General features: G+C 48.2%; 1 protein-coding gene across 1 annotated transcript in view; it reads right to left on the reverse strand.

Annotated features, from left to right (window-relative positions):
* LOC104306030 (Golgi phosphoprotein 3) overlaps positions 1-25,404 on the reverse strand; it is a 135,884-nt gene that overhangs the window by 34,415 nt on the left and 76,065 nt on the right. Inside the window, exon 2 of the mRNA XM_054177731.1 lies at positions 14,350-14,481. Coding sequence (XP_054033706.1) covers positions 14,350-14,481 — 132 coding nt within the window. The remainder of the gene's footprint in view (positions 1-14,349; positions 14,482-25,404) is intronic.

Raw genomic sequence — 25,404 nt, forward strand, 5'->3', positions numbered from 1 at the left:
TCTGGTAACATCTCTAACCTGAGCTCCTGGGAGGCAACAAATTTCCCTGTGAGTAGGGTCTGGCCGACATATGGGGCCTTCTGTTCCACTCAGGAGGGAATCGCCGATAACAATTACCCTCCTCTTTTTTTTAAGGGAGAAAGTCCTGATGCCGGGGGAAGGCTGCTTAACCTTAGGCTTTTTTGCCTCAGAGAAAACCCCAGATAGTGTGTCCTCTGGCATCAGAATCACCTCACCCTCGACCTCCAGTGCCCTATACTTGTTTTCCAAGGGCAGTGGGGAAGGTGAGGGGAGGCAAGGAGGTTTTACCTTGCGTCTTTTGAGAGGAACCTGCATCCATTCCCCTCTGCTTTTTGGATAACCAGCCTCTCATGGGGGGACCTGCAGAGCCTGGTTACTTAGGTTCATCACCCTTCTACAATCCCTTACATCTCTAAGTCTAGCAACCTCGTCCTTCAGTCTGGCCACCAGGTTAAGCAGATAGTCGATCTGCTCACACCTAATGCAGGAGTTGTCCCCACTACCCTGCATCTCAAGTGCCAGGCTCCAGCACTCCCTGCAGCCAGATGCCTGGACACCTACCTCTTGCTTATGACACCTACCTACCTGCTTATATTCCCCCTCAGTCTGAGTCAAGACCCGAACCTGGACGAGTGCCGAGATCCCGCGCAGGTCATGTCAGCAAGCAGAGGGTTAAAAACAACACCACGCCAGACCTTGCAACTTCTCGATTAAGTGGCAATTCGCTTGCAATGCCGCGGAAGCCACGCCCCGGCAGACAGCAGACTTTTTACAAGGTGTCACTGCTAACTACCTCGTTGGGGAGAGACTTTTGCTGGATCATATCAGCAATTGCAACTTCCTGATAAGGCTTTACAATTAAGTCAGGATTTAGCAATCAAAGAGTGGTCGAGAATCCAGGACACTAAATCTGATCCTGCGCTTCTCACTACTCGTCAGGGTCTAACAGGGCCATTTGGTTCCTTTGTCGATACCTCACATACGACATGAATACTAATCCAGATTTGACTCACGATATGAAGGTAAAAATGCTGGATATTCTGGCATTTGACAATGCTAATGAAAACATTAAACAGGTTCTTTGCATTTTACCAACAGGTGCCACTGTCTCATGACTGCTGGACGCAGCACAACGAATGAAGCACTGACAAACAGCAATGTACCTACCCACGGCCATAGAAGCAGTCGTGAAACCACCAGTATGACCAACGCACAAGGGAAACAACCTGGGTGGAAAACATCGTACCCCTGGAAACCTAGGTACCTTAAACCAAATTGCCTGACTGCTGGACAGACTCGAAAGTGCTGTTCTCACTGTCACAGACCTAATCATTTTACTCCAGATTGTCGTAGGCAGGGAAACTGCTCCAGCAGCGCAAGTACATCCCGCGCAACCACACCAAAACAGGGTGCTTGGACCACCCCCCCCTCACAGACACCTCTGGCAGCGTGTAGCGGACCTGACAACAGCAATGGATATCACTCTTGAATCCACAAAGCCTTGTCGAGTTCAATCGGCACGGTCCTCTGGGTCACAGACCCTGTGCTCTGTTAATTGGCAGATTGTCTACCTCTAGACAGGGCATCCTTATAATTCCTGGTTCAATAGATTCTGATTATGACTGGGCTATGAAAATTATGCTCTATACCATTACCCCTCCTGTTAGCACTCCTGTTGGGACAGAAATTGCTCAGCTCATACCATTTGAGTGTCGAGTGCCTAAAACGTCTAACAGGATCCGAGGGCAAGAAGGCTTTGGTTCCACCGTGTAGTTGAGAGAGAAGGCCCAGCTTCCCCTCCCCCACTAACTAGGAATGGAAAAAAACCACACAACTAGCTCAGCCGGTGAAGCAAAAGGGAATGCTGTATTTACAAAAGCAATTTGGGACGCAGGGAATTTATGTACACAAATATACAAGATTTACAATATACACAGAAATATACAGAAATATATTGTAAATACCTGTATATATTGTGTTATATATAACCTGCTTTCCATATATGCTTGTAAATATAGCTTGCTTCTCCGACTGAGTCTAGCTGTGGTTTTCTTTCTCTGTGGGGGAGGGAGAGCCAGGCCCTCTCACCTACCACACAAGGAACAAGACCCCCTGCAGAGGGGGGTTCCCCCTGTACCCCCTTCACCCCCCTAACTCCCTTTTTCCCCAAGGAGGGTTAGAAAGAGAAAAGGGGAGTTATCGAGGCAGAGGAGGCCTAGTACAGTGGAATTAATGCTTATCTGTTATTTTGGCCATAAGCAGCCAGCTGGAAAAGGTGAGCGAAAGGAAGAGAACTGCCGAAAGTTCCAGGTGCACTGAAACTTAAGATCGTACTCCCACCTACCTACCAATGAAATTTGTTTAGAATACAGTATATTTACAAAACATTTAGCCAGCACTGTCCCTTTCTTAAAGGCACAGCCTCAAATGGTCACACACCGGTATGCCTAGTATCTCGTTGGCCCTAGAAATCCAAAAGGGAAAACTGGAACAGATTGTAACTGTCAGACACCCTTGTGGACAAACTATGCAATTTTCAGTGATTGTGGATACTGGAGTTGATGTCACTATTATCCCTCGTCATAAATGGAATGGTCACTAGCCATTGCTCATGGCAAATTCTGAAGTCATGGGTTTAAAAGGTATCCAATCAACCTGGGTTAGCAAGGAGCCAGTGCAATTAGCTTTTAACGATGGCAAATCAATCACTGTAAGACCATACATGTTAACCCTTCCAGGTGCTCTATTGGGCTGAGATGCCTTAAGTTAGCTAGGAGCAAAACTTGTTACTGTTACTTTTCTGTAGCAGCTACTGGTCAGCAACCAACACTCAAATTAAAATGGAAAACGGATAATCCAGTATGGGTGGAATAGTGGTCGCTCAGACACGATAGGCGGCAAGTTGTTAAGACCCTAATACAGGAACAATTGCAACTAGGGCTCACCTTGCTAGCCACCCTCAACCCACCCCTACCCCCACCCCCAGAAAAGGGAGGATTTTCTGGTACGACTCTAGTCTACCAAAAGCTCTGCTCTGATTTAAAGCAACAGGCACAAGGTAGGGTCAATTGAGAGGTTGGGAGCCCAGCTGCAGTGCATGTATACCAATGCACGCAGAATGGGCAATAAGCAAGAGGAGCTGGAAGTCGTGGGCCACCAGGGCAACTATGATATAGTCGCCATCTCAGAAACTTGGTGGGACAGCATGCCCGATTGGAGTGCTACACTGGGGGGTTACAGGCTCTTTAGGAGAGACAGGCGAGGGAGAAGAGGAGGAGGGGTGGCTCTGTATATTTAGGGAGTCACTTTCTGCCACAGAACTTCAGGTGGAAGATGAAGGAATTGAGAGTCTGTGGGTTAAAATCAGAGGGCAGCCTAACAAATCTGACATCCTGGTTGGAGTCTGTTATAGACCACCCAACCAGGATGAGGAGGCTGATGAATTATTCTACAAACAACTGGAGGCTGTCTTGACCTGCTTGACCTGCTGTTCTCCAATAGGGAAGGGCTGGTGGGAGATGTGACCGTGGGAGGCTGCCTAGGGTGCAGTGACCACGAGATAGTGAAGTTTTCAATATGCAGGGAGATAGGGAGGACCACCAACAGAACCTTCACCTTGGACTTCCAGAGGGCAAACTTCAGCCTCTTTAAGAAACTTATTTGTAAAGTTCCCTGGGTACCAACCCTCATGAACCGAGGGGTCCAGGAGGGTTGGGCTTACTTCAAACAGGAGCTCTTGAAGGCACAGGAACGGGCAGTTCCCATGTGCCGAAAGATGAGCCGGCGGGGAAGGCGACCGGCCTGGATGAGCAAGCAGCTCCTGGAAGATTTAAGGGAAAAAAGAGGCTGTATCACCTTTGGAAGGAGGGGAAGGCTTCTCGAGGTATGTTCAAGGATGTTGTCAGATTATGTAGGAAAAAAAATTAGAGAGGCAAAGGCCCAGTTGGAACTGAAGCTGGCCACCTCTGTGAAAGACAATAAAAAGCATTTTTACAAATATATTAACACTAAAAAGAAGGGCAAGAAGAACCTCCACTCGTTACTGGACCTGGAGGGGAACACGGTGACTGAAGACGAGGAAAAGGCTGAGGTCCTGAACACCTTCTTTGCCTCAATTTTTAACAGGAAGGCAGGAGTTCAGGACGAGTGGCCTCCTGAGCTGGGCAATGGGGTCGGGGAGCAGTGTAATGCCCTGGAAATCCATGAGGAATGAGTTTGGGACCTGCTGAGCCACTTGGACACTCACAAGTCCATGGGACCGGATGGGATCCATCCTAGGGTGGTGAGGGAGCTGGCAGATGAGCTGGACAAGCCGCTCTCCATCATTTTCCTCCAGTCCTGGCTCACTAGAGAGGTCCCAGATGACTGGAAACTGGCCAATGTGGCGCCCATCCACAAGAAGGGTCGGATGGAGGAACCTGGAAACTCCAGGCCAGTCAGCCTGACCTCAGTGCCAGGAAAGATTATGGAACAGGTCATCCTGAGTGCAATCACACAACACTTAGAGGATGGCCAAGGGATCAGGCCCAGCCAGCATGGATTTAGGAAGGGCAGGTCCTGCCTGACCAACCTTGTTGGGGTTTGGTTTGAGCAAGAGGAGACATGAGTCCCAGGAACACCTGTGCAAGCCAGGCTTTGAAGGATTTTCTGTTATTATTATAGCAATGGAGTAGGAGTTATGGAAAAGTTCTGATGCTTGGTATGTTTGAGTCAAGCTGACCCTGAGAAGGAAGGCAAACAAGATAAGGAGTAGGTGAAGATCTGGGAAAAAGAGCAATTAGGAAATTCCACAGAGTAGTGAAAACAATGATGTAACCTTTTAGATAGTAACCAATAGCATGTGTTAAATTAGAATAGAATTAACTATGTATAAGATAAGACTATAAGTAATGAAGTGTGGAACAATAAAGTTGGATGATTATTACCACTCATATTGAGTGCTGTCGTCCCTGTCTCCGTTCTCGTCACAACCTGATCTCCTTCTATGATCAGGTGACCCGCCTGGTGGATGTGGGGAGGCCTGTGGATGTAGTCTACCCGGACCTCAGCAAGGCCTTTGATGATGGTTGGGATCCAAAGCTGATTTTCTCGATGTGTGTAGTCCTGCTGCTGGTGATGATTAATGTGTATTTGTTGGTAGCAGTGTACCGGGAGAAAAAAGTGTCTAAGGCATGTTTTGTTATTAGACGGAGGGTTAAGAGATGAAAACACCACCCTGGCTCTGTTTCAGGAACATCCAGTGATGATGATAATGGGGTAATCTGTGTCAGTTAAAGATAAAGCTAAAAAGTCAATCGGCAAGGCAGCTCTGAATAGCAATGGTGATGATTCTGGCAAGCAGCCAGGGGCTGCAGTTGCCCCAAACATGGCGGCTCCCGTGTCCCCGGCAGCCACCATTAACGAGGCAAAGTCATTTCCTCCTTCTTCCATGGCAGGAGCGGAAGCGTCCTCCAAAGCAGCTAATCTGTCTCAAAGCTTGTCAGCTTCTGACAATAAGGAAGCTGGAAACCCAAACACAGCTCCAGTAAAGCAAGTAGCAGTTTTAACAACAAGGAGGGGTAAGCCTAAAGCTGATTCAGGAGCTGATGGGGATGCACAGCAGGGTTCTTCTGCTGGGGAGGAAGAGAAAATTTGTCTTAAAAATATAGCTGAGTTATTGAGATCATCAGAGGATCGAGATGCATTTCTTGGTAGGACAGCAGCTAGTGGTGGTGCTTCTCAGCTTAAAGGGATCCTTGAGAGAGTGACAGAAAGGTTGTTGGGACCACAAGTTGAGGAAGAGGAGGCAGAGGGGCAAGAAGAAGATGATATAACCGACTGCTCTTCACCCCGTGAGGAATTGCGAAATATGCGCAAAGACTATCTCAGAGCAGATAAGGAGCCAGTTCTCGCTTGGCTTGGTAGATGCTATGATACAGGTGCTCCAGCTCTAATGGTTGGAGACAAGTCAGCAGCTCAGCTAGGAACTCTCTCAAAGGATAATGGAATAGATAGACATCTAGGCAAGGCTCTCGGTAAGGTTAATCTGTGGATACACCTTTTAATGGCGGTTCTCATGAGATACCCTTCCCAAGATGATCTTCCATGGAATCCTAAGCCATGGACTACCATAGATGAGGGAATTAAGCGTCTGAGAGAATTTGCTGTTAGAGAGATACTCTATGGTGAACATCAATCTCTGAATCCTGATGATGTTCCTGTAGGAAATGGTCTTGCTAAAAAGCTCACCAAGCTTGCTCCTTCTAATTATGCAAACATTCTGGCAAGCAGAATTGTAGCAAGAAATTATGGTGGAGCTCCTCCTACGGTTGGCCAATTCACTGATCAATTGAGACAATTGGATGATAGCATGACACGTGTTGCTTTGGTTTCAGCCATTGAAACTCTGTCTGGAAAACTGGGGAATTGCATGAAAGAGCTGAAGGATGAATTTAAAAACACCATATCCCAATTGGCACAAAGAGATAATTCCAAATCTTCCTCCAGGTGGGTGCAGGTTTCATCTGTGAGGAACAGACGTCCTCCAAGGAGGTCATTCCAAAACAGACCAAACCAAAACAGACCACCAAGGCAGTCATGTAGGACTATTTGGATTACCCTGCGTGATCAGTTTGGTGAGAACATGAACAGATGGGATGGTCAACCAACTTCTAATCTTTTCAGGAGGCTGAGGGAACTGCAAAGTGGCAGAACCCGAGGTAGCAATACCAGAAGGGTAGCTGTTACTTCCACAGTTCCCCAGGACAACTCTAATAGCTCCAACAGTGGCTCCAGTTCTAACACTGCACAGTGTGCTCGTTGCACCTGTGGACATGTTCCCCATAACTAGGGGTGCCCTGCCTCCCGCCAGGGGGAGGAGAAGGGTAATAGAGATAACAGAATCCATTGGGATGTGTACATCCAGTGGCCTGGCACTTCACAATTTCAGAAGTACAGGGCCTTGGTTGACACAGGAGCTCAGTGCACCATAATGCCATCAAATTACCAGGGATCAGAGTCTATAACTATTCTGGGAGTCACTAGTGGATCTCAAGAGTTAAGTAAGGTGGAGGTTAATATAAGCTTAACTGGTAAACAGTGGAAGAAGCATACAGTTGTGACCGGACCTGATGCACCTTGTATTTTGGGAATTCATTTTCTGAGAGAAGGGCGTTTCAAGGACCCTAAGGGTTACAAATGGGCTTTTGGAGTAGCTTCTATAGAAATTGATGGACAAAAACTGAAGCTGTCTGCTAGACCTGAACTTTCTGATGAATCTGCAGTTGTGGGACAAAACAAGATTCAGGACATTAAGTTGCCAGTTGCTTCTCGGACTGTGCATCACAGACAATACAGAACCAACCGCGACTCTTTGTTGCCCATTCAGAATCTGATTCGTCAGTTGGAGAGTCAGAAAGTCATCAGCAAAACTCATTCACCTTTCAACAGTCCAGTGTGGCCTGTGCGAAAGCCGAATGGAGACTGGCGCCTGACAGTGGACTACCGAGCCCTGAATGAAGTAACACCGCCTATGAGTGCAGCAGTACCAGACATGATGGAACTCCAGTATGAGCTGGAATCCAAAGAGGCCAAATGGTATGCTACCATAGACATTGCTAATGCCTTCTTCTCTATTCCCATAGCAGAGGAATGCAGGCCTCAGTTTGCTTTCACCTGGAGAGGAATCCAGTACACTTGCAACAGACTGCCAATGGGCTGGATCCACAGCTCCAGCATCTGTCATGCAGTAATCCACGATGCTCTGGAGGAAGGTGGTGCTCCAGAACACATCCAGTTCATCGATGATATCATCGTCTGGGGTAAAACTGCTGAGGAAGTCTTCGAGAAAGGTAACAATCATGGACATTCTTCTGAATGCAGGTTTTGCCATCAAGAGAGACAAAGTGAATGGTCCTATCACAGAGATCCATTTTCTGGGCGTGCAGTGGCAGGATGGAGGCCGACACATTCCAGTGGATGTGGTAAATAGAGTCTCTACCAAGCAGCCTTTGACCAGATAAAGCAAGAATTGGTACAAGCAGTGGGTCTGGGACCTGTCCGAGATGGTCCAGACATTAAGAACATTTTGTACACGGCTGCAGGTGACAATGGTCCAACCTGGTGCCTGTGGCAAAAAGCTCCAGGTGAGACACGTGGACGACCTCTTGGCTTCTGGAGTCGAGGGTACAGAGGTTCAGAGGCTAATTATACTCCAACAGAGAAAGAGATTCTAGCTCCCTATGAAGGAGTAAAAGCAGCTTCTGAAGTAATTGGAACTGAATCACAACTTCTCTTAGCTCTCAGATTGCCAGTTTTGAATTGGATGTTCAAAGGCAAAGGTTCCATACCACATCATGCCACAGACTCCACCTGGTCTAAGTGGATGGCTCTGATAACACAGAGAGCTCGAATGGGAAATCTTGAAAGACCTTGTCTGGTAGAGGTGATCTCCAGTTGGCCTGAAGATACCAACTGTGCTAAACCTCCAGAGGAGAGAGTAACTCGTGCTGAGGAAGCTCCTCCTTACAATGACAATGATGAAAAGAAATATGCTTTGTTCACAGACGGTTCCTGTCGTCTCGTCGGGAACAAGCGACGGTGGAAGTCTGCCGTGTGGAGTCCAACACGCCGAGTTGCAGAGGCGAAGGATGGAGAAGGAGAATCCAGTCAGTTTGCAGAGGTAAAAGCTGTCCAGCTAGCTCTCGACATAGCTGAACGTGAGAGATGGCCAAAGCTTTATCTCTACACCGACTCATGGATGGTAGCCAATGCTCTATGGGGTTGGCTAAAGAACTGGAAAAAGAATGGTTGTCAGAGGAAAGGAAAACTCATCTGGGCAGCTGAACTGTGGCAAGACATTGCCGATCGAATCGAGAGAATTCCAGTGAAGGTTAGACACATTGATGCTCACATTCCCAAGAGCAAAGCAACTGAGGAACAGCAACACAACCATCAGGCAGATTTAGCTGCAAGAGTTTCTCAAGTAGACAATGACTCTGAACTTGATCTCGACTGGAAACACCGAGGGGAGATATTCTTAGCTCGGTGGGCTCACGATTCATCAGGACATCAAGGCAGAGATGTAACATACCAGTGGGCTCGTGACAGATCCATAGACATTTCCATGGATGCCATCACACAAGTCATCCATGACTGTGACATTTGTGCTGCTATTAAGCAGGCAAAGTGAATTAAGCCCTTGTGGTATGGTGACAGATGGTCCAAGTACAGGTATGGTGAAGCCTGGCAGATTGACTACATCACTCTACCACGTTCTCGTTCTGGTAAGCAATACATGCTTACTATGGTAGAGGCGAACACCGGATGGCTGGAAACTTATGCAGTTCCACATGCAACTGCACGCAACACCATTCTCGGTCTGGAGAGACAGATCCTGTGGAGACACGGAACTCCAGAGAGGATTGAGTCAGACAACGGAACTCATTTCAAGAACAACCTTGTAAAGAGCTGGGCAAAAGAGCACGGCATTGAGTGGATTTTCCATATTCCTTACTATGCACCAGCTGCAGGGAAGATTGAACGCTACAACGGTTTGTTGAAGGCCACTCTCAAAGGCATGGGAGGTGGATCTTTGAAAAACTGGGAGAAACATTTAGCACAAGCAACCTGGCTGGTGAATAGTAGAGGTTCAGTGAACCGAGCTGGACCGGCACATTCAGATCTGCTACGGAGAGTAGAAGGGGATAGAGTTCCTGTTGTTAGAGAAAAGAATCTGTTAAGTAAAACGGTTTGGGTATTTTCACCCTCAGGAGAGGCTAGACCTGTCCGAGGGGTGGTTTCAGCAGAAGGTCCAGGTCACACTTATTTGATAATGCAAGAGAATGGTGAAATTCAGTGTATTCCACAAAGGAAGAATCCCTGAGGAATCTACGGTGCACGAACCCTGAGAACCCTGAGAGCCCTGAGTCAACTGAGAGTCCCTGTTTCCCTGTTTCCCTTTTCTTCGCTTCGTCTGCGGAGAGACAAACTGTTTTCCATTTTCTTGGTTTTTTGATTTTCTTGGACTTCTGAATCATCTACATCTGAGTATAGCCGGAACAGACTATGAACTTGACTTACAAACTGTAAATATTGTTCTGGATTGGATGGACAGTACGAACAGCCAATGAAATTGTTTAGAAAGGGGTGGACTGTGACCGTTTGACACTGTGCCTTTAAGAAGAAGCAGTGCTGAGACACTGGCTAAATGTTTTCGGTACTAGAACCAAAACATTCTGATATTCTAAATGAATTTCATTGGTGGATAGACAAAAAATGCAGCTTTACATTGTAGAGCAGTTGGAATTTTTTTTTTTCCTCAATTCGGTTTGGGGAGTTGGGGGAGTTTGGAGTTTCAGCCTGTTCTCCCTGCCTGCTTCTCTGTGAATTGCTGGAGTTGGCCTTCAGATAAGCAAAAACTAATCCTGCATGGGCTTTTGAAACTTACTAACAACTCTTTTCCTTAGTAACTTGCCTTTCTTTCTCTCTAACCCCTTTTTGGGGAAAAAGGGAGGTAGGGGGGGGAGAGAGGGGGTTCCAAGGAGGGGATCCCTCCCTTGGGGAGGGATTTTTGTAGTGTTATTTCTCTTTGCTGTATATTTCTGTGTATATATTGTAAATACCTGTATATATTGTGTTATATATAACCTGCTTTCCATATATGCTTGTAAATATATAGCTTTGCACTTTTGACTGGGCTAGTTGTGGTTTCTTACTCTGTGGAGGAGGGAGAGCTAAGCCCTCTCTCAACCTGCCACAGCATTGTAGGCTGAAAATATCAACCAAAAAAAAAAACGGAGAGGAAAAGAGAGGATACCCCATAGCAAAAAATAGTCTTTTAATGATACCAACAAAAGATAGTTAGCTCGTGTCAACACCTAGAAACATCAACTTTGCAAAGTGCTGCAACCCTCTCACCACAAGACACACAAACACGGCACAACTGTCATGAAAATGACAATCAGCAAACCTGCCTAGCACTGACCTCAACGACTGTCATGATAATCCAAGATGTCAACAGAAAGCATCTAACTTATAACTGAGTGTTATGACTGCTTAACTGTTGTGTGAACATTAAGAGATTAGAATTACTAGGATGAGCAAAAACACATTATTCTGTGTAATTTTATATTGGGAAAAGCAATGAAGCTCTTTTTGCTCTTGCTGTTTGCCTGCAAGTTTTCTATCTGTGAAGATAGAGCCTGATTAAAGCTAGATTAAAGAAATCTTGCTACCATTAAACAATTCATGATTTTTGACCATCCTAGAGAAAATAAAGATGCAACATACCCCTAAAGCAGATTGTAAAAGATAGTGCTAAGGATTGCATTTGTGCCTTAGTCTCTGTGTTCAATGTGTTCAGGCATAATCAAGTCTTTTCTGTCAATAAGAGTAGTAGTCTACCTGGACCTCAGCAAGTCCTTTGACACCGTCCCCCACAGCAAACTCCTGGCCAAGCTGTCAGCCCATGGCTTGGATGGGAGCACACTGCGATGGGTTAGGAACTGGCTGGAGGGCTGAGCCCAGAGAGTGGTGGTGAATGGTGCCACATCCAGCTGGCAGCCAGTCACCAGTGGTGTGCCCCAAGGATCAGTGCTGGGCCCCATGCTCTTTAACATCTTTATTGATGATCTGGATGAGGGCATCGAGTCCATCATCAGTAAATTTGCTGATGACACCAAGCTGGGGGCAGGAGTTGATCTGCTGGAGGGTAGAGAGGCTCTGCAGAGGGACCTCGACAGGCTGGACAGATGGGCAGAGTCCAACGGCATGAGATTTAACACATCCAAGTGCCGGGTTCTGCACATTGGCCACAGCAACCCCATGCAGAGCTGCAGGCTGGGGTCAGAGTGTCTGGAGAGCAGTCAGGCTGAGAGAGACCTGGGGGTGCTGGTTGACGGTAGACTGAACATGAGCCTGCAGTGTGCCCAGGCAGCCAGGAGGGCCAATGGCATCCTGGCCTGCATCAGGAACAGTGTGGCCAGCAGGAGCAGGGAGGTCATTGTGCCCCTGTACACTGCACTGGTTAGGCCGCACCTTGAGTACTGTGTCAAGTTCTGGGCCCCTCAGTTTAGGAAGGATGTTGACTTGCTGGAGCGTGTCCAGAAAAGGGCAACAAGGTTGGTGAGGGGCTTGGAGCACAAGCCCTATGAGGAGAGATTGAGGGAGCTGGGGTTGCTTAGTCTGGAGAAGAGGAGACTCAGGGGTGACCTTATTGCTCTCTACAACTACCTGAAGGGGGGTTGTAGTGAGGCGGAGGTTGGTCTCTTCTCCCAGGCAACCAGTACCAGAACAAGAGGACACAGTCTCAGGCTGCGTCAGGGGAGGTTTAGGCTGGAGGTTAGGAGGAAGTTTTACACAGAGAGAGTGATTGCCCACTGGAATGGGCTGCCTGAGGAGGTGGTGGGGTCGCCGTCGCTGGGGGTGTTCAGGGCGAGGCTTGACAGGATGCTTGGTTGTATGGTTTAGTTGATTGGGTAGTGGTGGATGATAGGTTGGACATGATGATCTCATAGGTCTCTTCCAACCTGGTTAATTCTATTGTATTCTATTCTATTCTAAATGTAAAGATCGGAACTATTAAGATCTAAGTTCTTCTTTACAATGTCTGTTATATTTGACCATGTATTATGCCAGCTCTGTTAGAACATTCTAACTAGTTCAACTTAAGCTTCGTGCCTTGTATGCGTTACATCAGTCTGTTAGACATGCTGCGCTACAGAACTCTTGCTTTTGCTATACAGCTTAGCTTTACCTTGCTTGCTTCTGTGTTTGCAAGTAGTATCTTGTATGGGATGGGAACAACTCCCATGACCAGATTGCTCACAAAAACAAAAAGGGGGATTTGTGGCAATGCCAGTGACGAGCAGTGTGAGCAATCTGGCAGTGTAGACCTAGAGCCTGATATGGTGGTAGGCCATGCTCAGCATAAGTGCAGAGCCAGCTAGCAGTGTACCAAAACAGTGCTGTGCCTGCAGCATGTAACTAAAGCAGGACACTGGTAGCTATAAACATAGAAAGTTATCTTGGAATAACAGGACACACACCTGCATCAACAACCTTGTGTGTCATTAGTAGTTGGACCAATAATCTGTAATAGTGTGATGTGTGGTCACTCGTGGGAACCAATGAAGCCATGCCAACGATGCTCTGAGTTTATATAAGTTGTAGAAGTTCCCTTGATATGCACTTTCCCTTCTTCTTTGCTTTACTTTACTGTGCTATACTCACTATGCCCGCACTATAGTCCTACAATACTGGAACAATAAAGCAACAATACTCGATCATATTGGTCATCTGTATTGACTCCAGTCTCCGTTGCGATATTCCTGGATTCCAGAAAGAGGGAGGGGATGAGAGGGTTTGTTTTTGTAACCTGTTTGGACTTGTTTGCCTCTCCAGTACAGTATTCAATACCATGCTGATGTAATTACAGCTTTATAATGAAAGTGCTGGCAGAAGCAAAGTATGATTTGGCTTGGAGTTCAGACTGTAACCTAGGCTTATAGTGTCTTGTCCAGGTTTGTCTTCTGGCTTTGGGCTTGAGGTGTTGGTCTCTTCTGCTTTGACATCTATGGGCTTGAAGGGGGGGTGGTTTTTATTGCTGGCTTGCTTTTGTTGTTGCTATGGTGCTTCTGCGTTTTGCTGTGCTTTTTTCTGTGAAATAAGCTAAGGTAATTGTACATTGGTATTATTCCATTAAACTCTTCTTATCTCAACCCACAGAGCTTTTTGTGTGTTTCACTCTCGATTGTGGGAGTGAGTCTTGTTAGAGCAGACTGTCTTAAACCAGGACACAATCTTAAAGGTCAGTGAGTACAACAAATTTAACACACTGGTCACATGCTTAAAGTGGATAACAGATTTGTGTTCTCAGGGGCCCAGGGTATAACAAGCACTAACTGCAACACTGTGTACACCAGAATTAAATTGGTGACTTGCAGTAGATACCTAGCAAGTTGTCAGTTAACTATTCTCCTCAGCCCCAGCCCACATCTCACCAACACTGTATAATACATTTTTTTCAGCAGATGACAACTGGTGCTACTGACTTGCAGCAGCAACTGCTGCCACCACACTCTGGCCAGAGCCACTGCTAACTGTGCAAGGGTCCCTGCAGCAGCAAGAATAGATAAAGAGAACAAGTACAGAAAATTTTACAAGGCACTTCAGCTCACCATTTAAACTCTTCAGGTAATAACTTTGCATCTAATTTAGGTTACTACTCAGAATCCCTAACCCAATATAAAGAAAAAAATTGTCTTTTTCTTAGAGACAGTTGTAATTTATAGCTACTGTATTGCCTGGAGCATGACACAAAAGTAAATGCAACCATTTTCCTCCACTTACCTTTCTTGTTAACAGACTTTTGCGCCTCATTCCAGAAACCTCTAACTGAAGACGCCCTCGCAGTGCCAATTCAATTAACATACAGCCACGCAATCCTGATGAAATGCAATCATTCCAGAATGATGTGTAACCCTGTGAAGAATAAAAGACAGTAAGATATTTCCATCTCCAGCTGAAAGCAAACAGAAAAATAGATTTACTGCATTCTCTAAGCAGTTCTCTGGCCCTCATACACTTCTGAAGTAGCATAACTAATCAACTACCATTCCTATATTGAAAACATGAAAAAGAAAATAGGTTCATCCAGTATTAGTTTCAGCATTTAGTCTCTGCTCTTTGAAGATGCCATGGTTCAGGCCCATACAGGAGCTGATCCAATGCAGCTGCTCACACAACTACTACTGTCACCCCTTCTGCCCCCTGGTGGAATGGGAAGGACAATCTGAGAAAAACAGGCAAAGCCCCCTGGATTGACATAAAGAACAGCACAGAGATACCACAACTCACCTGTCCCTGCCCCCTCATGAAGTTGCCATGTCACAGTTGCAAGCTCAAAGTGCATCTCCACTTTGCCCTGGCCAGCCCTTCCCTTATATAGGGGGCAAGACATTGAATACCCATTGGCTGTTTCAGATGGCTTGGCTACATTCAATCCCAGCATCTTGTGAAGGAAAAGAATCACAACAAACTGAAAACTTAACCCTATTCTAGCTGAATCCCAGACATGATCCCTCCCTTATGCTATACCATCTATGCCATGCCTAACAGAATTATTTATCAAGAAACATCATACAATTTAATTCACTGCCCGTTAACACCCAAAATGAGAACACCATGCAGTATGTATTGGACTTCTCCATCCTCCAGCATCAGTCATCAGGTACATCCAGATCCCAGGGCAAAAGTATCACAGTATCACAGTATCACCAAGGTTGGAAGAGACCTCAAAGATCGTCAAGTCCAACCCGTCACCACAGACCTCATGACTAGACCATGGCACCAAGTGCCATGTCCAATCTCCCCTTGAACACCTCCAGGGACGGTGAATCCACCACCTCCCTGGGCAGCCCATTCCAATGACGAATGACTCTCTCAGTGAAAAACTTTCTCCTCACCTCGAGCCTAAACTTCCCCTGGCGCAGCTTGAGACTGTGTCCTCTTGTTCTGGTGCTGGTTGCTAGAGAGAAGAGACCGACCCCTTTCAGGTAGTTGTAGAGAGCAATGAGGTCTCCCCTGAGCCTTCTCTTCTCCAGCCTAAACAATCCCAGCTCCCTCAGCCTCTCCTCATAGGGCTTGTGCTCAAGGCCTCTCACCAGCCTCATTGCCCTTCTCTGGACACGTTGAAGTGTCTTGATGTCCTTCTTAAACTGAGGGGCCCAGAAATGGACACATTACTCAAGGTGCGGCCTAACCAATGCAGAGTACAGGGGCACAATGACCTCCCTGCTCCTGCTGGCCACACCATTCTTAATGAAGGCCAGGATGCCATTGGCCTTCGTGGCCACCTAGGCACACTGTTGGCTCATGTTTAGGCAGCTGTCAATCAGCACCCCCAGGTCCCTCTCTGTTTGGGAGCTCTCCAGCCACTCTGACCCCAGCCTGTAGCTCTGCATGGGGTTGCCGTGGCCAAAGAGCAGCACCCGACACTTGGATTTGTTGAATGCCATCATATTGGACTCTGCCCATCTGTCCAGTCAGTCGAGGTCCCTCTGCAGAGCCCTTCTACCCTCTAACTGACCAACATCTGCTCTTAACTTGGTGTCGTCCGCAAATTTACTGATGATGGACTCAATACCCTCATCCAGATCATCAATAAAGATGTTAAAGAGCACAGGGCCCAGCACTGATCCCTGGGGGACTTCACTACTGACTGGCCGCCAGCTGGATGTGGCACCATTCACCACCACTCTCTGGGCTCGGCCCTCCAGCCAATTCCTAACCCAACGCAGTGTGCTCCTGTCCAAGCCATGGGCTGATAGCTTGACCAGGAGTTTGCTGAGGGGGACAGTGTTGAAAGGCCTTGATGAAATCCAGGTAGACTCCATCCACAGGCCTCCCAAAAGCCAGCAGGTGGGTCACCTGATCATAGAAGGAGATCAGGTTGGAGAGGCAGGACCTGCCCTTCCTAAATCCATGTTGGCTGGACCCGAGCCCTTGGCCATCCTTCAGGTACGCAGTTATTGCCGCCAAGATAATCTGCTCCATCACTTTCCCTGGCACTGAGGTCAGGCTCAGTGGCCTGGAGTTTCCAGGTTCCTCCATCCAACCCTTCTTGTGGATGGGGACCACATTGGCCAGTTTCCAGTCATCTGGGATCTCATCAGCAGATACAACAGGCTGTTTGACGAAAATGATGGAGAGCGGCTTGGCCAGCTCATCTGCCAGCTCTCTCAGCACCCTAGGATTGATGCCATACAGTCCCATGGTCTTGTGAGTGTCCAAGTGGCTCAGCAGGTCCCGAACTAATTCATCATGGATTTCCCGGGCATTACACTGCTCCCTGACCCCATCACCCAGCTCAGGAGGCCACTCGTCCTGAACTCCTCCTGCCTTGCTGTTAAAAATTGAGGCAAAGAAGGTGTTCAGGACCTCAGCGTTTTCCTCTTCTTCAGTCACCGTGTTCCCCTCCAGGTCCAGTAAGGAGTGCAGGTTCTTCTTGCCCTTCTTTTTAGTGTTAATATATTTGTAAATATGCTTTTTATAATCTTTCAAAGAGGTGTTCAGCTTAAGTTCCAACTGGGCCTTTGCCTCTCTAATTCTATTCCTACATAATCTAACCACTTCCTTGAACATACCTCGAGAAGCCTTCCCCTCCTTCCAAAGGTGATACAGCCTCTTTTTTCCCCTTAAATCCTCCAGGAGCTGCTTGCTCATCCAGGCCGGTCGCCTTCCCCGCCAGCTCATCTTTCGGCACATGGGAACTGCTAGTTCCTGTGCATCCAAGAGCTCCTGTTTGAAGTAGGTCCAACCATCCTGGACCCCTCGGTTCTTGAGGGCTGCTACCCAGGGAACTTTACAAATAAGTTTCTTAAAGAGGCTGAAGTTTGCCCTCCGGAAGTCCAAGGTGAAGGTTCTGTTGGTGCTCCTCCCAATCTCCCTGCATATTGAAAACTTCACTATCTCGTGGTCACTGCACCCTAGGCAGCCTCCCATCATCACATCTCCCATCAGCTCTTCTCTATTGGAGAACAGCAGGTCAAGCAGAGCCTGACCCCGGTAGGCTCACTTAACAGCTGCATCAGGAAGCTGTCCACCATGCACTCCAGGAATCTTCTGGACTGCCTCCTCTCTGCTGAATTAAGTTCCCAGCAGATATCTGGCAGGTTGAAGTCACCAACAAGGACAAGATCTGATGATCTTGAGACAGCCTCCAATTGCTTATAGAATATTTTGTCTGCCTCCTCATCCTGGTTGGGTAGTCTATAAAAGACTCCAACCAGGATGTCAGATTTGTTAGGCTGCCCTCTGATTTTAACCCACAGGCTCTCAATCCCTTCATCCTCCACCTCAAGCTCTGTTGCAAAGAGCTACTCCCTAATATACAGAGCCACCCCTCCTCCTCTTCTCCCTCGCCTGTCTCTCCTAAAGAGCCTGTAACCCCCCAGTGTAGCACTCCAATCGGGCGTGCTATCCCACCATGTTTCTGAGATGGCAACTATATCATAGTCACCCTGGTGGACCAGGACTTCCAGCTCCTCTTGCTTATTGCCTGTGGGAACACCAGTTACGAGTGGTGTGAGCAATCTGGCAGTGCAAGCCTAGAGCCTGAGATGGTGGTAGGCCATAGAATACATAGAATACATAGAATAAACCAGGTTGGAAGAGACCTTCAAGATCATTGCGTCCAACCCATCAACCAATCCAACACCACCCAAACAACTAACCCACGGCACCAAGCACCCCATCAAGTCTTCTCCTGAAAACCTCCAGTGATGGCGACTCCACCACCTCCCCAGGCAGCCCATTCCAATGGGCAATCACTCTTTCTGTATAGAACTTTTTTCTAACATCCAGCCTGAACCACCCCTGGTGCAGCCTGAGACTGTGTCCTCTTGTTCTGGTACTGCTTGCCTGGGAGAAGAGACCAACAACCGTCTGTCTACAACCTCCCTTCAGGTAGTTGTAGAGAGTAATAAGGTCACCCCTGAGTCTCCTCTTCTCCAGGCTAAGCAACCCCAGCTCCCTCAGCCTCTCCTCGTAGGGCTTATGTTCCAAACCCCTCACCAACTTTTTTGCTCTTCTCTGGACTCGTTCCAGCAAGTCAACCTCCTTCCTAAACTGAGGGGCCCAGAACTGGACACAGTACTCGAGGTGCAGCCTAACCAGTGCAGTGTACAGGGGCACAATGACCTCCCTGCTCCTGCTGGCCACACTGTTCCTGATGCAGGCCAGGATGCCATTGGCCCTCTTAGCTGCCTGGGCACACTGCAGGCTCATGTTCAGTCTACCATCAACCAGCACCCCCAGGTCCCTCTCAGCCGGACTGCTCTCCAGCCACTCTGACCCCAGCCTGTAGCTCTGCATGGGGTTGCTGTGGCCAATGTGCAGAACCCGGCACTTGGATGTGTTAAATCTCATGCCGTTGGACTCTGCCCATCTGTCCAGCCTGTCGAGGTCCCTCTGCAGAGCCTCTCTACCCTCCAGCAGATCAACTCCCGCCCCCAGCTTGGTGTCGTCAGCAAATTTACTGATGATGGACTCAATGCCCTCGTCCAGATCAATAAAGATGTTAAAGAGCATGGGGCCCAGTACTGATCCCTGGGGCACACCACTGGTGACTGGCTGCCAGCTGGATGTGGCACCATTCAGCACCACTCAGCGTAAGTGCAGAGCCAGCTACCAGTATGCCAAAACAGTGCTGTGCCTGCAGCACTGTAACTAAAACAAGACGCTGGTAGCTAGAAACATAGTGAGTTATCTCAGGACAACAGGACGTGCACCTGCATCAACAAACCTCGCGTGTCATCCATAGTTGGACCAATAATCTACAATAGCGTGATGTGTGGTCACTCATAGGGAACCAATGAGTCCATGCCAACAAGGCATACCAAGGTTATATAAATTGTAGCAGTTTCCTTGCTACGCACTTCTTTTCCTGCCTGTCCTATCTCCTTTCCTTCCATGTTTTACTGTGCCATGCTTTCACCATAGGCCTGAGCCATAGGCCTGCAATACTGGAACAATAAAGGATCAGTACCGATCATATTGGTCAGCCGTATTGATTCCAAGAACCTCCGTCGTCGCCATATCTGGCTAAATCTGGCTCCCAACGTGGGAGCCCTGCCAACTCTAGTGCTAGGACTCTCTTACCCTTTCTAGATAATTGCACCCCATCAGGACCCAGCAGGTCAAGTGCAATAAAAGTTGCCCCATGATCGAATAAACCGAAATTCCGCTGCTGGCACCATGCCCTCAGCCAATTGTTGATGGTATGGGTTCTCCTGTTCCTCTCAGTGTACTCCCCTGCCACTGAGGGAACTGAGCAGAACACCACTTGTGCTCCTGCCCCACCGATCAATTGTCCAAGGGCCTTGAATTATTTTTTAATCGCCCTGGTGCCCTTCTTGTCAATTTCATCACTCCCAGCTTGTATTACCAGTGGTAGGTTGAGAGAGGGCTTAGCTCTCTCTCCTCCACAGAGTAAGAAACCACAGCTAACTCAGTCGAAGAGCAAAAGCTATATATTTACAAGCATATATGGAAAGCAGGTTATATATAACACAATATATACAGGTATTTACAATATATACACAGAAATACACAGCAAAGACAAATAACACAACAAAAATCCCTCCCCGAGGGAGGGATCCCCTCCTTGGAACCCCCCTCTCTCCCCCCCTACCTCCCTTTTTCCCCAAAAAGGGGGTTAGAGAGCGAGAAAGGCAAGTTACTAAGGAAAAGAGCTGTTAGTAAGCTTCAAAAGCCCATGCAGGATTAGTGTTTGCTTATCTGAAGGCCAACTCCAGCAGTTCGCAGAAGAAGCAGGCAGGGAGAACAGGCTGAAACTCCAACTCCCCCAACTCCCAAAGCGAACTGAACTGAGGAAAAAAAAATTCCAACTGCTTTACAATCTAAAGCTGCATTTTTGTTTATCAACCAATGAAATTCGTTTAGAATATCAGAATGTTTTGGTTCTAGTACCGAAAACATTAGCCAGTGTGTTCCAGCAGTGTTTGTTCTTAAAGGCACAGCCTCAAACGACCACAGGGTAATAGTCAGAGGGTTGGATTAACTTTTGGAGTCTCCTTGTGATGTCCCTTACCCGTGCCTCGGGTAGGGAGCAGATGTCCCTGTGGGATGGGTTAGGACAACATATGGGCCCCCTCAGTCCCCCTCAGGAGAGAGTCCCCAACAACTATAACCCTTCTCCTTTTCTTTGTGGAGCTGGTCATTATAGTTGGTGGAGACTGCTTGGCCTCACCTGAGGCAAAACAGCCTAAGGTTAAATAGCCTAAGGTTAAGCAGCCTTCCCCCGGCATCAGGACTTTCTCCCTTAAAAAAAAGAAGAGGGTAATTGTTATTGGCGATTCCCTCCTGAGTGGAACAGAAGGCCCCATATGTCGGCCAGACCCTACTCACAGGGAAATTTGTTGCCTCCCAGGAGCTCAGGTTAGAGATGTTACCAGAAGGCTGCCTAGTCTGGTGCAGTCCTCTGATAACTATCCCTTAATAGTTATGCAGTTAGGGAATGATGATGTTGGAACCAGAACTCCCAGGGCTATCAAGAATGACTTTAAGGCCCTGGGGGATCTCGTTGAGGGGTCAGGTGCACAAATAATTTTCTCATCTATACCCTTAGTTGCAGGAGGGAATACCATAAGGAACAGGTCAGCAGCTATAGTCAACAAGTGGCTTAGAGGCTGGTGTAGTCAAAAGAATTTTGGGGTTTTCGATCTTGAAAAACTTTCTACTGCACCAGGTCAGCTGGCAACAGATGGAGTACATCTGTCCCAGAGGAGGGGAAAGATCAGAGTGTACAAGAATGGCCTATCCCTCAAAGGGAAAAAGATTCTAGGAAGGGAATTGGCAGGTCTCATAGATAGGGCTTTAAACTAGATTCAAAGGGGTAAGGGGCTGAAACCAGTCCCCCCAGGCAGGAGTCTGGGGGTGACAAGCTTGAGCCAGAGGTGAAACCAGCATCCCACCTGAAGTGCATGTACACTAATGCACGAAGTATGGGTAACAACCAAGAGGAGCTGGAAGCCTTGCTGCAGCAGGAAAGTTATGATGTAGTTGCCATCACAGAGACGTGGTGGGACGACTCACATGACTGGAGCGCTGCAGTTGATGGCTACAGACTCTTCAGGAAAGACAGGCAAGGAAGAAGGGGTGGAGGGGTGGCCCTGTACATCAGGGAGGCACTAGATGCCATTGAGCTGGAGATCAGGGATCATCAGGTTGAGTGCCTATGGGTGAGAATTAGAGGGAAGGCTAACAGGGCTGACATCCTGGTTGGAGTCTGTTATAGACCGCCCAACCAGGATGAAGATGTTGATGAAGCATTCTTTAGGCAGCTTAAGGCTGTCTCAAGATCGCCTGACCTTGTTCTCCTGGGCGACTTCAACCTGCCTGACATCTGCTGGGAACTCAACACAGCAGAGAGGAGACAGTCCAGGAGGTTCTTGGAATGCATGGAGGACAGCTTCTTATCCCAGGTGCTGCATGAGCCTACCAGGGGTAAGGCTATGCTTGACCTCCTCTTCATCAACAGGGAAGGGCTGGTGGGTGATGTGGTGGTCGGAGGCTGTTTAGGGGCCAGCGACCATGAGATAATTGAATTTTCGGTATTTGGTCAATCTAAGAGGGGCAGCAAGAAGACCTCCGCTCTGGACTTCCGGAGGGCTGACTTCAGGTTGCTCAAGGAACTAACTCAGAAGGTTCCTTGGGAAACAGCCCTTAGAAACAAAGGGGTCCAGGAGAGCTGGGACTACTTCAAGGAGTGTTGCAGTTTGAGCTGGGTGCCCCCTGATGCATTCGCTTCCTGTGTCCAGAAGTCCAGCCCAGAGGGATGGACACAGGAAATTGTGTGTATTTCCTACCATAATTCTTTGCACCACTATAAGATCCAGTGCGGGGTCTAGCACTTTCCCTTTTCTTCTTCCTCTGTCAGCTGGTAACTGGGGGAGATATCTCCTGGCTTTGGGCCTGGCTAGGCCAGCAGAGGGAGGGGGAAGAAGGAGCCCTGAGGGTCTCGGGTGTACCCTCGGGTGGGAATGGGATGCCTCTGGGTTTGCTTTGGGATCTTTGTCACTGCGCTTTGGGTTTTCTGTAACATTCACTGCTTTCTATTTAAACTTTCATCACTTTTGCAATCCGTTTGTCTGAGTGTTTTATTCCTGCCCGTGGTGGGGAGAGGGGGCTGCCTCAACCCAGCACATTCTTGGTAGCAGAGGATGGTTGTTGTGGAGAGGGTTCTGCCTCTAAACCCACCACATTCTTGGCGAGCCAGGCAGGAGAAAGAGTTTGCTATTGTGTGCATTCTGCAGATCGGATTGCAAAAGATAAGAGAGTTTAAATTTAGTTCTGGGTGTCGTTCTGGTTTTCTGACAGTTGGGGCTCAAAGTGTTGTTGTTGGGGCAATTGTGAGAGTTCTTGTGGATTGCAGGGGGACACCTGGTGCGTGGCTGGTGGCACGGAGCCCCTCCTACTATTTCAAGCAGGGGTGGCTCTTAACCATCGGAATTGGGGCTTCGCTTAAGAATGCGGGACCTGCCCCTCCTCCACTTTTAGTCTCTGCGGAGCGGCAGAAGCGGCGGGGGGTGAAGTGGGGGAAGGGGCAGCGGCGAGCAAATCAAAGTCGGGTCCGTTCTCGCTGCGGGGTAGGGCCAGCCGCGGCAGAGCGGGCGAGCCCGGCTCCCGATACCCAAGGAGGGCGAACGGGAACCCAGTTCGAAAGCTGTTCTCCAGGGTCTTGGGGACGCGTTTATGGATTTCTCTGGAGGAGACGTTTGAATGCCCGAGGGGTGGAGGCGATTTTGACTCTGTACCACGGCGGTAGAGGTGGCTGCAGCCCTGCTGTATGCTTGGGTTGTGGTGCCGGAGGGCTGGGCCGTGCACTCGGAGCGGCGGCGGCGGCTCGGGCCGTCCACTCGGAGTGCGGCAGGGACCAGCCTTACTCTCTTCCCTGACGTTTTCGGACAAGTTCCGAAAATGACACCTAGCACCTGGCTCCACCTCCCTTCTTCTCAGCAGGTTGTGGAGCAGCCCCTCCCTCTCCAGGGGTGGGGCTGTGTACTTGGAGCTGCCACATCTGTGGTATGCGAACGCCCAGTGGAGGGGCGGTGTACCTGTGGCATGCATCTGTGTAGCCTCAGGCCGCGGCTGAAAGCGGTCAGCACTGGGCTTGGGATAGGTCCGTGCAGTGTTGAGAGGCTCAGCATGCTATTTTCCTGGAGGGGTGGAGAAGCAGCAGAGCCTGATTGTTCTGACTGGCTAGCCCCAGGGGTGGAAATATGCCGCTGAGTAGATAGAGATGGGAATGAAGGTTTGGTTGAGAAGTTGTGAGGTTTTTCCAGGTGACCAGGATGTCCAACGGATCCATGAAGAGCTTACACCGCAGAAGAGTGAACTCTGCATTGCGGGAGGTTCCATTAGATGATAGGAGAAGAACTGGAATGGACTGAAACGGTAGCTGGAATGAGAGACTGTTTGAGTGGACGCCCAGATGAATAGGTGGACTTCGCCAGTGTGGTGGGTTGAGAGGAAAGGCTCTGCTTTCCCTCCCCCACTGAGAAAGAAACCACGGCTAAAACTCAGTCGGAGAAATGAGTATATTTTACAATATATACAGGAATATACAGCAAATAAACACAGTCAGAAACCAGACCTCCCACAGAGAGGGCTTCCCCCTGTGCCCCCTTCAGCCCCCCTACCTCCCTTCTCCCCCAAAGAGGTAGAAGAAGAGAAAAAAAGGAGGGGTTAGCACAGCAGACAGAGGCCTATGCACAGAGAGTTAGTTAGTTCTTGGCAAGAAGCCCAGAAGCAGTCCAGTGTGGAAGGGACAGCGAAGAAGGGAAGACTGAGAGAAAGTTCCCAGCTCCCATAGGTCCAATCTCACCTCCCACCTTACTTGGCCAATGAAATTCGTTTAGAATACCAAAATATTTTATAAACATTTAGCCAGTGTACCCCTTTCTTAAAGGCACAGCCTCAAACGGTCACAGTCCACCCCTTCTAAACAATTTCATTGGTCGTTCGTACTGTCCATCTAATCGGAAACAATATTTACAGTTCGTGAGTAAAGTTCATAGTCTGTTCCGGCTATACTCAGATGTAGATGATTCAGAAGTCCAAAAAAGTCAGGAAATAAGAAAATGGAAACCAGCTTGTCTCTCTGCAGACGAAGTGAAGAAAAGGGAAACAGGAACACAGGGACTCTCAGATGACTCAGGGCTCTCAGGGTTCTCAGGGTTTGTGCACCGTAGATTCCTCAGGGATTCTTCCTTTGGGCGCGTTGTAGCTGTACATCAGTCTGAAATTCAATTCTTTCAGCTAAACTTAAATTTCTTTGTGGAATACACTGAATTTCACCATTCTCTTGCATTACCCAATAAGTGTGACCCGGACCTTCTGCTGAAACCACCCCTCGGACAGGTTTAGCCTCTCCCGAGGGAGAAAATACCCAAACAGTTTTACCTAACAGATTCTTTTCTCTAACAACAGGGACTCTATCACCTTCTACTTTCTGTAGCAGATCTGAATGTGCCGGTCCAGCTCGGTTCACTGAACCTCTACTATTCACCAGCCAGGTTGCTTGTGCTAAATGTTTTTCCCAATTTTTCAAAGATCCACCTCCCATGGCTTTGAGAGTGGTCTTCAACAAACCGTTGTAGCGTTCAATCTTCCCTGCCGCTGGTGCATAGTAAGGAATATGGAAAATCCACTCAATACCGTGCTCTTTTGCCCAGCTCTTTACAAGGTTGTTGTGGCCGTTTGACGCTGTGCCTTTAAGGAAGGGGCACACTGGCTAAATGTTTGTAAAATATTTTGGTATTCTAAACGAATTTCATTGGTAGGATTGTGGGAGGAGAGATTGGACCCAGGGGAGTTGGGAAC

Source organism: Dryobates pubescens, chromosome W (genome assembly GCF_014839835.1).
Source record: "Dryobates pubescens isolate bDryPub1 chromosome W, bDryPub1.pri, whole genome shotgun sequence".
In the NCBI taxonomy this organism is placed as follows: domain Eukaryota; kingdom Metazoa; phylum Chordata; class Aves; order Piciformes; family Picidae; genus Dryobates; species Dryobates pubescens.